We start from the raw sequence: 14,394 nt of genomic DNA on the forward strand, positions 1-14,394 counted from the left end.
TGGTTAGCATAAATGCTTCACAGCTCCAGGGTCCCAGGTTCGATTCCCGGCTGGGTCATTGTCTGTGCGGAGTCTGCACGTCCTCCTCGTGTGTGCCTGGGTTTCCTCCGGGTGCTCCGGTTTCCTTCCACAGTCCAAAGATGTGCGGGTTAGGTGGATTGGCCAGGCTAAATTGCCCTTAGTGTCCTAAAACATAAGGTTAATGGGGGTTGTTGGGTTACTGGTATAGGGTGGATGTGTGGGCTTGAGTAGGGTGATCATTGCTCGGCACAACATCGAGGGCCGAAGGGCCTGTCCTGTGCTGTACTGTTCTATAACTCTAAGTGTGAGGTTGTCCATTTTGGAAGGACAAATATGAATGCAGAATACAGGGTTAACGGTAGGGTTCTTGGCAATGTGGAGGAGCAGAGAGATCTTGGGGTCTATATTCATAGATCTTTGAAAGTTGCCACTCAAGTGGATAGAGCTGTGAAGAAGGCCTATGGTGTGCTAGCGTTCATTAGCAGAGGGATTGAATTTAAGAGCCGTGAGGTGATGATGCAGCTGTACAAAACCTTGGTAAGGCCACATTTGGAGTACTGTGTGCAGTTCTGGTCGCCTCATTTTAGGAAGGATGTGGAAGCTTTGGAAAAGGTGCAAAGGAGATTTACCAGGATGTTGCCTGGAATGGAGAGTAGGTCATACGAGGAAAGTTTGAGGGTGCTAGGCCTTTTCTCATTAGAACGGAGAAGGATGAGGGGCGACTTGATAGAGGTTTATAAGATGATCAGAGGAATAGATAGAGTAGACAGTCAGAGATTTTTCCCCCGGGTGGAACACACCATTACAAGGGGACATAAATTTAAGATAAATGGTGGAAGATATAGAGGGGATGTCAGAGGTAGGTTCTTTACCCAGAGAGTAGTGGGGGCATGGAATGCACTGCCTGTGGAAGTAGTTGAGTCGGAAACGTTAGGGACCTTCAAGCGGCTATTGGATAGGTACATGGATTAGGGTAGAATAATGGAGTGTAGATTAACTTCTTCTTAAGGGCAGCACAGTAGCATTGTGGATAGCACAATTGCTTCACAGCTCCAGGGTCCCAAGTTCGATTTCGACTTGGGTCACTGTCTGTGTGGAGTCTGCACATCCTCCACGTGTGTGCGTGGGTTTCCTCCGGGTACTCCGGTTTCCTCCCACAGTCCAAAGATGTGCAGGTTGGGTGGATTGGCCATGATAAATTGTCCTTAGTGTCCAAAATTCTATGATTAACCTAGGACAAAAGTTCGGCACAACACCATGGGCCAAAAGGCCTGTTCTGTGCTGTATTTCTCTATCTATCTAACACAATCCTCGATGGAGGACAAGATTTTGGCCAGCAACTTGGTATCTATTTTCAACATGGAGATCGGCCTGTATGACCCACACAGCTCCGGGTTCTTGTCCTGCTTAAGAATCAGCGAAATCGTTGCATGTGACATCATCAGGGGCAACACCCTTCTTTCCCTTGCCTCATTGTACAACATCGTGGGCCAAAGGGCCTGTTCTGTGCTGTATTTCTCTATGGGACAACTTCCAGTCAAGTTGAACTGTGTGAGTGTATCTTTCTATGAAGTGTATAAATGCTGAAACCTGTCTGCTAATCTTTGGAGAAGCACTGGGATAGACCAGACGCTTTCCCCACCGGTGTAAAATAAATTACTTTTGAAGGCTGGAACAAGACTGAGCGTGGAGTGATTTCTGCAAATTCATTCCCACTCACAATGGTGGCGAGTGTCCTCAGAGAGGCTGCACTGGACCTCAAACATAGAGTTAGTTGGGAGTACTGCCTATACACGGTCTGCATAGTAGTGGCGTCTCCTGCAGTCCCTCCTACCCTTGTACTCCTTGCTGGTCGTGCACAAACTGTGCTTGTGCCTCGCCTCCTGTAGGTTGCTCCCTGAGCTTGCCTGCAGTCACCCACTTGACCCACTCCTCCTCGAGGTCTCACCAGCTAAGCATTCAATGCTGGTGACAGAAATGCACAAGGCACTGCCTCGTGCACGCACTCTGCCGAAATCTTCAGACAGGATGGCAAGAAAAAGTATTCCAAAACAAAGTAATCCACAGATGAATCTCCTAATAGAATAAACTTCATAGCAATAAACTCTAACCTAGAGACAGAGCCTTTGTTGGGATCCCTTTTATCCTGCCCCGGGATGAAAAGTCGTGGAAATCATGTTGGCCGCCAGCCCCTGTTGCCCATACGACAACTGCAGGATCACACAGCCATTATAAAATTGCTTTCAATTGGTAAATTAACAGGGAAGCAGTGACGTAATGTACGGTCACTAAACTAGCAACCCAGAGACCCAGGTAAATGCTCTGGGGACATGGGTTCAAATCCCAGGTGGTGAAATTGAACTTCAATTAACAAATCTATAATTTAGGGTGGCATAGTGGAACAGTGGTTAGCACTGCCACCTCACAGCACCAGAGTCCTAAGTTCAATTCCGGCCTCAGATGACTGTCTCTGTGGAGATTGGACTTTCTCCCCTTGTCTGCGTGCGTTTCATCTGGGTGCCCCAATTTCTATCCACCCTCCCAAATATGTGCAGGTTAGGTGGTTTGGCCATGCTAAATTTTCCCATCATGTCCAAAGAGGTGCAGGTTAGGGTGGGGGATTGGGCTTAGTTAGGGTGCTCTTTCAGAGGGTCGGTGCAGACTCGAGTGCAGACTCGATGAGTCAAAAGGCCTGCTTCTGCCCTTCTGCACTATCGACATACGCACACCCACCAACTGCATTATCACTCGTGTGTGATGGATGGGATGTATGCCTGACGTCTTTTCACACTAGGTCGGGTTGGGCACACGCCCGCTTTAATTGCGTATAATTCTGGCTACTGTAATCACTGGGTAAACTTTGTTCAGTTATTGTGTAACAAACTCTGCCCATTAATACAAGTGCAATTTCAAACTTATGAAAGCTAAAATCCTGATGGTGGTACAGTAAAACTATGCAAGAATAAAAAACAAATCTGCAATTATGATTGTCGGCTTTGGAATCATGATTGCAGAACCAGATAATAAAATCTCAAAAAAATCCTCTTATTCCTAGCCATTTTCATTATTTAAACTGTAAAGCATTTTTCATCACAGCAAATTAAACGCTGTCATTGTGAAAATACGTTCCCAAAGTTATGAGCCACATCACTATTTAAAATTTAATCCAAGATTCTACCTTGACTATTTGCTGTGCTTCTTCAGAAAGTTTCACCTCAGCATCTTCAACCTTATGGAAAGAAATAATTATGAATACAAAATACTGGAAAATAATAAAAATACCTCAACAACACTTATTAATTTTTTATTATCCCTCCCTAACTGCCTTCGAGAAGGTGGTGGTGAGCAACCTTCTTGAATCACTGCAGTCCATGTGGTGGTGTAGGTACCATAAGACATAGGATCAGAATTAGGCCATTCAATCATGGCTAATCGGTTTCTCATCCTCATTCTCCTGTCTTTTCCCCAGAACCCCTGGTCCCATTATTAATCAAGAACCTATCTATCTCTGTCTTGGGCAGCACAGTAGCACAAGTGGATAGCACTGTGGCTTCACAGCGCCAGGGTCCCAGGTTCAATTCCCTGCTGGAACACGGTCTGTGAGGAGTCTGCACGTTCTCCCAGTGTCTGCGTGGGTTTCCTCCGGGTGCTCCAGTTGCCTCCCACAGTCCAAAGACGTGCAGGTTAGGTGGATTGGCCATGATAAATTGCCCTTAGTGACCAAAAAGGTTAGGAGAGGTTATTGGGTTATGGGGATAAGGTGGAACTGAGGGCTTAAGTGGGTCGGTGCAGACTCGATGGGCTGAATGACGTCCTTCTGCACTGTCTGTTCTATGTTCTATGTAAAGCCACTCAGTGATTTGGCCTCCACAGTCTTCTACAGTAATGAGTTCCACAGATTCACCACCCTCTGGCTAAAGAAATTCCTCCTCATCTCAGTTTTAAAGGACCCCCTTCAGTCTGAGGCTGTGGCATCGGGTTCTAGTTTCTCCTACTTGTGGAAACATCCACTCTCTCTATTTAGGCCTCTCAGTATCCTTTAAGTTTCATTAAGATCCCCTTCACCCCACTAAACTCCAACAAGTACAGACCCAGAGTCCTCAACCGTTCCTCATGTCAAGCTCTTCATTACAGGAATGATTCTTGTGAACCTTCTCTGGACCCTTTCCAAGGCCAGAACATCCTTCCTGAGGTATGGGGCCCAAAACTACTCCCCTCTGGACCCTTTCAAGGCCAGAACATCCTTCCTGAGGTATGGGGCCCAAAACTACTCTCCTCTGGACCCTTTCAAGGCCAGAACATCCTTCCTGAGGTATGGGGCCCAAAACTACTCTCCTCTGGACCCTTTCAAGGCCAGAACATCCTTCCTGAGGTATGGGGCCCAAAACTACTCACAATATTCCAAATGGGGTCTGACTAGAGCTTTATACAGCCTCAGAAGTACATCCCTGCTCTTGTATTCTAGCCCACACGGCATGAATGGTAACACTGCATTTGCCAGGCAGCACGGTGGCGCAGTGGGTTAGCACTGCAGCCTCACGGCGCTGTGGTCTCAGGTTTGATCCCGGCTCTGTGTCACTGTCCGTGTGGAGTTTGCACATTCTCTCCGTTTTGTGTGGGTTTCGCCCCACAACCCAAAAATGTGCAAGCTAGATGGATTGGCCACGCTAAACTGCCCCTTATTAGAAAAACTGAATTGGGTACTCTAAAATTTTTTTTAAATTAAGAAACATTGCATTTGCCTTCCTAACTGCCAACTGAACCTGCATGTTAAGAGTACTAGGACTCCGAAGTCCCTTTGTGTTTCTGAAGCCTTTTCCCCCACTTAGAAAATAGTCTATGCCTGTATTCTTCCTACCAAAGTGCATAGCCTCACACTTTTCCACATTGTATTTCATCTACCACTGCTTTGCCCATTCTCACAGCCTGTCCTTCTGCAGCCCCCCTGCTTCTTCGATACTACCTGTCCCTCTGCATATCTTCGTATCTTCTGCAACTTAGCAACAGTTTCCTCAGTTCCTTCTTCCATATTGTTAATGTATATTGTGGAAAGTTGTGATCCCAACACCGACCCCTGAGGCATACCACTAAACACCGGCTGCCATCCTGAAAATACCCCTTTATCCCCACTCTCTGCCTTCTGCCAGCCAGCTAATCCTCTATCCATGCCAATATCTTACCCTTAACACCATGGGCTCTTAACTTATTTAACAGCCTCCTATCGGCATCTTGTAGGAAAGCAGAAAGAAACTTAAGGAGTCAAGGAGGGCTACAAGGGGTCACGAACAATCACTGGCTAGCACGATTAAGGAAAATCTCAAGGATTTTTAAACTTATATAAAGAGCAAGAGGATAGCCAGGGAGAGGGTTGGCCCACGCAAGGTATGGGGAGGGAATCTATTGAGGAGGCAGAGGAAATGAGCAAGGTATTAAATGAGTACTTTGTGTCAGTATTCACCAAAGAGAAGGACGTGGTGGGTGATGAGTCTGGGGAAGGGTGTGCAGATAGTTTGGGTTGAGATCAAAAAGGAGGTAGTATTGGGGGTGTTGAAAAATATAAAGGTAGACAAGTCCCCAGGGCCTGATGGGATACCCCAGAATATTGAGAGGGGTAAGGGAGGAAATTGCTGGGGCCTTGGGAGAAATCTTTGTATCCTCACTGGCTACAGGGGAGGTCCCAGAGGATTGGAGAATAGCCAATGTTGTTCCTTTGTTTACGAAGGGTAGCAAGGACAATCAAGGTAATTACAGACCGACGAGCCTTATGTCAGTGGTAGGGAAATTATTAGAGGATTCTTCGAGACAGGATTTACTCCGACTTGGAAATAAGTGGACGTATTAGCAAGAGGCAACATAGTTTTGTGAAGGGAGGTCGTGTCTCACTAACTGATCGAGTTTTTTGAGGAAGTGACGAAGATGATTGATGAGGGAGTTCAGTGGATGTTGTCTACATGGACTTAGTAAAGCTTTGACAAGATCCCTCATGGCAGAGTGGTACTGAAGGAGAAGTCGCACGGCAGAGGTGTTTGTAATATAAATGATTTGGAAGAAAATGTAACTTGTTGATGAGTAACTGTGCGGACAACATAAAAGGTGGTGAAATTGCGGATAGCGATGAGGACCGTCAGAGGATACACATCGGTTGGAGACTTGGGCAGAGAGATGGCAGATGGAGTTTAATCCAGACAAGTGTGAAGTAATGCATTTTGGAAGGTCAAATATAGGTGGGAAATATACAGTAAATGGCAGAACCCTCCAGAGTATTGATAGGCAGAGGGGTCTGGGTGTATAGGTCCACAGGCCACTGAGTGGCAACTTTCATGGAGAAGGTAGTCAAGAAAGCATACAGCATGCTTGCTTCCATCAGTCGGGCATTGAGTTTAAAAATTGGCAAATCATGTTGCAGCTTTATAGAACCTTAGTTAGGCCGCACTTGGAATATTTTGTTCAATTCTGGGCGCCACACTACCAAAAGGATAGAACATAGAACATTACAGCGCAGGACGGGCCCTTCGGACCTCGATGTTGTGCCGACCCGTGAAACCATCTGAAGCCTATCTGACCTACACTATTCCATTTTCATCCATATGTCTATCCAGTGACCACTTAAATGCCCTTAAATTTGGCAAGTCTACTACTGTTGCAGGCAGGGCGTTCCACACCCCTACTACTCTCTGAGTAAAGAAACTGCCTCTGACATCTGTCCTATATCTATCACCCCTCAATTTAAAGCTATGTCCCCTCGTGTTGGTCATCACCATCCGAGGAAAACGATTCTCACTGTCCACCCTATCTAACCCTCTGACTATCTTATATGTCTCTATTAAGTCACCTCTCAGCCTTCTCCTCTCTAACGAAAACAACCTCAAGTCCCTGAGCCTTTCCTCGTAAGACCTTCCCTTCATACCAGGCAACATCCTAGTAAATCTCCTCTGAACCCTTTCCAAAGCTTCCACATCCTTCCTATAATGTGGTGACCAGAACTGCACGCAGTACTCCAGCTGCAGCCGCACCAGAGTTTTGTACAGCTGCAGCATGACCTTGTGGCGCCGAAACTCAATCCCCCTACTGATAAAGGCTAGCACACCATATGCCTTCTTAACAGCCCTATTAACCTGGGTGGCAACACTCAGGGATTTATGTACCTGGATGCCGAGATCTCTCTGTTCATCTACACTACCAAGAATCTTGCCATTAGCCCAGTACTCTGCATTCCTGTTACTCCTTCCAAAGTGAACCACCTCACACTTTTCCGCATTAAACTCCATCTGCCACCTCAGCCCAGCTCTGCAGCTTATCTATTTCCCTCTGTAACCTATAACATCCTTCAGCACTATCCACAACTCCACCGACCTTCGTGTCATCTGCAAATTTACTAACCCATCCTTCTACACCCTCTTCCAAGTTATTTATAAAAATGACAAACAGCAGTGGCCCCAAAACAGATCCTTGCGGTACACCACTAGTAACTGAACTCCAGGATGAACATTTGCCATCAACCACCACCCTCTGTCTTCTTTTAGCTAGCCAATTACTGATCCAAACCGCTAAATCACCTTCAATCCCATACTTCCGTATTTTCTGCAATAGCCTATTGTGGGGAACCTTATCAAACGCCTTACTGAAATCCATATACACCACATCAACCGCTTTACCCTCATCCACCTGTTTGGTCACCTTCTCAAAAAACTCAATAAGGTTTGTGAGGCATGACCTACCCTTCACAAAAGCGTGTTGAGTATCGCTAATCAACTTGTTCTTTTCCAGATGATTATAAACCCCATCTCTTATAACCGTTTCCAACATTTTACTTTGGAGAGGGTACAGATTTACCAGTCTATTGCCTGGTATGGAGGGCATTAGCTATGAGGAGAGGTTGAAGAAACTTTGTTTGTTCTCACTGGAACGACAGAGGTTGCGGGGCGACTTGATAGAAGTCTACACGATTATGATAGACAGAGTGGCATTCGGGGGCATAGGTTTAAGGTGGGAAACACAAGGTTTAAAGGAGATGTGCAAGGCAATTTTATTTTATTTATTTTTTAAACAGAGGGTGGTGGGAGCCTGGAACTCACTAGCTGGGGAGGTAGTGGAAGCAGATATGATAGTGACGTTTAAGGGGCGTCTTGACAAATACATGATGTGGAGATGCCGGCGTTGGACTGGGGTGAGCACAGTAAGAAGTCTTACAACACCAGGTTAAAGTCCAACATGTTTGTTTCAAACACTAGCTTTCGGAGCAGTGCTCCGAAAGCTAGTATTTGAAACAAACCTGTTGGACTTTAACTTGGGTGTTGTTGACAAATACATGAATAGGAAGGGAATAGAGGGATATGGTCCCCGGAAGGGTAGCATGGTCAATGCAGGCTTGGAGGGCCTGAAATTTCCTTTGTTCTTTGTCAAAGGCCTTCTGGAAATCTAAATAGATCACATCCACTGGTTTTCCTTTGCCAACTTCCTTGTTACATCCACAAAGAATTCTAACAGATTCGTCAGACGAAGCCGTGCTGATTCAGTCCGATCTCATCTTTAATAATGGACTCTAAAGTTTTACCAATGATCAAAGTCAGGCTAACCGGCCTATACTTTCCTGTCTTCTGCCTCCATTCCCTTCTTAAATACGGGTGTGACATTAGGCATTTTCCAGTCCTCTGGGACTCTCCCTGCCTCCACCGATACCTGAAAGATCACCACCAATGCTTTCACAATCTCCTCAGCTATTTCCTTTAGAACCCTGGGGCGTAGTCCATCCACTCCAAGTTATTGATCCACCTTCAGACCTTTCAGTTTCACCAGAACCTTCTCCTTAGTGATGGCCACTACACTCACCACTGCCCTGATTCTCCTGAAGTTCTGGTATGAGACTGATGCAAAATAACTATTCAGTTCCTCTACCATTTCTTTATTTCCTATTACCAACCTCTCGGGCCTCATTTTCTAATGGTCCAATGTCTATTCTTGCCTCTCATTTTAAAATTCCTTTACAGGATTTGGCATCACGGTTAGCATAAATGCTTCACAGCTCCAGGGTCCCAGGTTCGATTCCCGGCTGGGTCACTGTCTGTCTGCACGTCCTTCCCCGTGTGCGCGTGGGTTTCCTCCGGGTGCTCCGGTTTCCACCCACAGTCCAAAGATGTGCGGGTTAGGTGGATTGGCCATGCTAAATTGCCCTTAGTGTCCTAAGAAATAAGGTTAATTGGGGGGTTACTGGTATAGGGTGGATACGTTGGCTTGAGTAGGGTGATCATTGCTCGGCACAACATCGAGGGCCGAAGGGCCTGTTCTGTGCTGTACTGTTCTATGTCTATGGTTAGACCAGCATTTATTGCCCATCCCTAATTGCCCATCAGAAGGTGGTGATGAATTGCCTTTTCGAACCACTGCAGCCCTTGAGGTGTAGGTACACCCACTGTGCTGTTAGGGAGGGAGTTCCAGGATTTTGAGCCGGCGACAGTGAAGGAACAGTGATTGTGACAATAACAAAGATTATTATCGGTCATTGGGAAAATGCTAGAATCCATTTTTAGAACAACAATCAATTATTGTCACAAGTAGGCTTACATTAACACTGTAAGGAAGTTACTGTGAAAATCCCTCGTCGCCACACTATTGGTGCCTGTTCGGGTTCACCGAGGGACATTCAGAATGTCCAATTCACCTAACAGCACGTCTTTCGGGACTTGTGGGAGGAAACCGAGGCACCCAGAGGAAACCCACGCAGACAGGGAAGACCGTGCAGACTACACACAGATCGGCACAACATCGTGGGCTGAAGGGCCTGTACTGTGCTGTTATATGTTCTATAGTGCACTGTGCGCACTAATACGCATTCTGCCTAACAGGCAGAATGAACATAGTTTTGTGAAAGGGAAATTGTGTTCAAATTTATTAGTGTCTTTCAGGATGTAACAAGCAGGGTAGATAAAGGGGAACCGACAGACAGATGCACTGTATTTGAATATCTAAAAGGCATTTGATAAGGTGCCACAAAAAAGGTTACTGTACAAGATAAGAGCTTATGGTGTTGGGGGGTCATATTGGCATAGATAGAGGATTGGCTTTTGAGCGGGTTCTCAGATTTTTGTATCTCCTGCCCGATGGAAGAAGTTGGAAGAGTGAGTAAGCTGGATGGGAGGGGTCTTTGATTACGCTGCCTACTTTCCCAAGGCAGTGGGAGGTGTAGATAGGGTCAAGTTGTGAGGAAATACAGAGGGCGGGATACTCCCCCAATCGGACGGAGAATCAACTCTGGCGCCGGTTTTGACTCCAGTCAGCCATGCTCAGCCCCCTCTGAAATGGCGTCAACGCGTCGCACGTGCATCATTGGCCTGGCCCTCCCACAATGCTCCGATCCGATTGGCTGACCTCCCGACAGTGTGGGACATGTGTGGTCTCAGCCGTGCAGGTACCCAGCGTGGCTGCTGCCAACTATGTCCAGCGCTGCCACACTCGGCCAGGATCCTTTCCGTTGGGCCGGGGGAGAGATTGTGAGGGATAGGAGATGCTGGGCAGGGGGGTGTGCTGTGGGGTCGCGGTAGATCGGGTCCATGCATGGCCAACACTATGTTCTCGGCACGGGAGCTGGGAATTTCACCCGGTGCCGGTGCTAGCCCCTCACCGGTCTTGGAATCGGTTTCCCGCAGGTTTTTTGGTCGTTAAAGACCACACATGCTCCGCTGGTATTAGCACTTAGCCGCTGAAACTAGAATCCAGCCCACAGTGTCTGCAGTGGGCAAGAATTTGGCAAATGGAGTATAAATCTGGGAAAATGTGAAGTTGTGCACTTGGACAGGAAGAACAGAAAAGCAGCATATTATGTAAATGGAGAGATATTGCAGAATGCTGATGTACTGAGAAATCTGGGTACATGAATCACAAAGGTCAGCATACAGGTGCAGCAAATAATTAATAAGGTATTAGAAAGAATTTCCAGCTTTTAAACTGCTTTTGTAGCCACAATACTTATGTAACTGGTCCAGTTAAATGTACTCAACAATAACAAGATTCATTAGTTTTAGATTGCCGTAGTAAACATGCTGTGAATACATTTTAAAAGTTACTTACCATCCAGGAGACATAACGAGGCACAGTTGCGGTGAGAATCAGGTAGCTGCTATCTGTAGACACAGTGCCATCTGCAGTGCAAAAAAGGTACAACATCTAAACATTTTGCCAAAATGCCCAACAATTTATATTTAAATTTAATGCCATGAAATATCCTGGGGCATTTCATAGGCATACAACAAAGTATGACACTGAGCTACAAAATGAGATATTAGGTCAATTGACCAAAAGCAAAGAGGTTGATTATAAGGAGTGACTTAAAGGACACCCTACATCCATCTTATCTTCCGTTTCATTCTCACTCATTTGCTATCTAGCTTCTCATTAAACGTATTTTCATCATTCACTTCAAATACGTCCTGTAATACCACATTCAGAGAAATTGTAAATACTAAGGGAAGGTAAGTTTACCTCTTTAAAACTTTAAAACCTTACCTGGAAGGGTGACATCACAGCAAAGCACTGACCTGATTGCCTGGCAAGGAAAGTGCTCCAATTAGCAGCAGCTGGGAGAAATTTAACTCTTCCTGTGTTGGTGAGTATTGTGATTGTTAAATAAAGTCTTTTTTTTCCTGTCACTTATTAATTATTTGATAGTATAGTTTGTAGTCAGTTAAGGTAAAGGCTAAAAATGGCAGGAGATCCCAGACCCAGTGTTATGGTCCTCGTGCTCAATGTGGGAGTTCAGGGACGCGGCCGATGCCCCTGACACCTTCATGTGCGCGAAGTGTGTCCAGCTGCAGCTCCTGTTAGACCGCATGACGGCTCTGGAGCTGCGGGTGGACTCACTTTGGAGCATCCGCGATGCTGAGGAGGTCGTGGATAGCACGTTCAGTGAGTTGCTCACACCGCAGGTTAGGATTGCTGAGGAACATAGGGAATGGGTGACCAAAAGGCAGAGAAAGAGCAGGAAGGCAGTGCAGGTGTCCCCTGCGGTCATCTCCCTCCAAAGCAGGTATACCGTTTTGGATACTGTTGGGGGAGATGACTCACCAGGGGAAGGCAGTAGTAGCCAGGCTCATGGCACCGTGGCTGGCTCTGCTGCACAGAAGGGCGGGAAAAAGATTGGCACGGCTATAGTCATAGGGGATTCAATTGTAAGGGGAGTAGACAGGAGTTTCTGTGGTCGAAAACGAGACTCCCGAATGGTATGTTGCCTCCCGGGTGCTCGGGTCAGGGATGTCTCCGATCAGCTGCAGGACATACTGAAGGGGGAGGGTGAACAGCCAGTTGTCGTGGTGCATATAGGCACCAACGATATAGGAAAAAAAAGGGATGAGGTCCAACAATCAGAAATTAGGGAGTTAGGAGAGAAGTTAAAATGTAGGACCTCAAAGGTAGTAATCTCAGGATTGCTACCAGTGCCACGGGACAGTCAGAGTAGAAACTCAAGAATAATCAGAATGAATACGTGGCTTGAGAGATGGTGCAGGAGGGGGGGTTCAAATTTTTGGGACATTGGAACCGGTTCTGGAGGCGGTGGGACCATTACAAACCGGATGGTCTACACCTGGGTAGGACTGGAGCCAATGTCCTAGTGGGTGCTTTTGCTAACACTGTTGGGGAGGTTTTAAACTAATGTGGCAGGAGGATGGGAAAAAGATTAGGAAGTTAGACGTCAGTAAAGAAGCAGCAACTAACGACAGTACGGCACGAGATAATAAACTCAATGTGACTAGGGGGCAGAGTAGACAGGGAAGAGTTGATGAACGCAAAGGGACAGGTGGTCTGAGGTGCATTTGTTTAATGCGAGAAGTGTAGCAGGTAAGGCAGATGAACTTAGGGCTTGGATCAGTACCTGGGAATGTGATGTTATTGGTATTACTGAGACTTGGTTGAGGGAAGGGCAGGACTGGCAACTGAATATCCCATTGTATAGATGCTTCAGGAGGGATAGAGAGGGAGGTAGAAGGGGGGGGAGGAGTTGCATTACTCGTCAGAGATGATATCACAGCTGTGATTAAGGAGGGCACGATGGAGGATTCGAGCACTGAGGCAATATGGGTGGAGCTAAGAAATAGGAAGGGTGCAGTAACATTGTTGGGACTTTACTACAGACCTCCCAAAAACGAGCATGAAGTAGAGGTACAAATATGCAGACAGATTATAGAAAAATGTCGGAGCAATAGGGTGGTTGTGATGGGAGATTTTAACTTCCCCAACATTGAATGGGATTAGTGTAGTGTTGGAGGTGTAGATGGAGCTGAGTTTGTAAGGAGCATCCAGGAGAGTTTTTTAGAGCAGTATGTAAATAGTCCAACTCGGGAAGGGGCCATACTGGACCTGGTATTGGGGAATGATCCCGGCCAGGTGGTTGATGTTTCAGTCGGTGATTACTTTGGGAATAGCGATCACAATTCCGTAAGTTTTAGAATACTCATGGACAAGGACAAGAGTGGTCCGAAAGGAAGAGTACTAAATTGGTGAAAGGCAGTGTACAACAAAATTCGGCAGGAGCTAGGGAATGTGGATTGGGAGCAGCTGTTTAAGGATAAATCCACATTTGAAATGTGGGAGTCTTTTAAGGAAAGGTTGATTAGAGTGCAGGACAGACATGTCCCTGTGAAAATGAGAGATAGAAATGGCAAGATTAGGGAACCATGGATGACGGGTGAAATTGTGAGACGAGCTAAGATGAAAAAGGAAGCATTCATAAGATCGAGGCAACTCAAAACTGATGAAGCTTTGGAGGAATATCGGGAAAGTAGGACGAATCTCAAACGGCAATAAAGAGGGCTAAAAGGGGTCATGAAATATCTTTGGCTAACAGGGTTAAGTAAAATCTCAAAGCCTTTTATTAGTATGTCAGGAGCAAGAGGGTAACTAGAGAAAGGATTGGCCCACTCAAAGACAAAAGAGGGAATTTATGCGTGGCCTCAGAGGAAATGGGATGAAATTCTTAATGAGTACTTTGCATCGGTATTGCATCCGGCTTGGGTCACTGTCTGTACGGAGTCTGCACATCCTCCCCGTGTGTGTGTGGGTTTGCTCCAGCTGCCTCCCACAGTCCAAAGATGTGCAAGTTAGGTGGATTGGACATGATAAATTGCCCTTAGTGTCCAAAATTGCCCTTAGTGTTGGGTGAGGTTACTGGGTTATGCGGATAGGGTGGAGGTGTTAACCTTGGGTAGGGTGCTCTTTCAAGGAGCCGTTGCAGGCTCGATGGGCTGAATGGCCTCCTTCTGCACTGTAAATACTATGATCTATGAGAGGGACAAGACGGATGTTGAGGCTAGGGATGGATGTTTAAATACTCTAGGTCAAATTGTCATACGGAAGGGGGAAACTTTGGATATTCTAAAAGACATT

The 14,394-nt window shown here is 46.2% G+C and overlaps 1 protein-coding gene across 1 annotated transcript in view; it reads right to left on the minus strand.

Annotated features, from left to right (window-relative positions):
* The window catches only part of c3h20orf194 (chromosome 3 C20orf194 homolog), a 257,070-nt gene that overhangs the window by 140,158 nt on the left and 102,518 nt on the right, over positions 1-14,394 (minus strand). The window contains exons 18-19 of the mRNA XM_038793206.1: positions 11,086-11,156; positions 3,200-3,250 (exon numbers count right to left, since the gene is read on the minus strand). Of these exons, the coding sequence (XP_038649134.1) occupies positions 3,200-3,250; positions 11,086-11,156 (122 nt within the window). The remainder of the gene's footprint in view (positions 1-3,199; positions 3,251-11,085; positions 11,157-14,394) is intronic.

Source organism: Scyliorhinus canicula, chromosome 3, assembly GCF_902713615.1.
Source record: "Scyliorhinus canicula chromosome 3, sScyCan1.1, whole genome shotgun sequence".
In the NCBI taxonomy this organism is placed as follows: domain Eukaryota; kingdom Metazoa; phylum Chordata; class Chondrichthyes; order Carcharhiniformes; family Scyliorhinidae; genus Scyliorhinus; species Scyliorhinus canicula.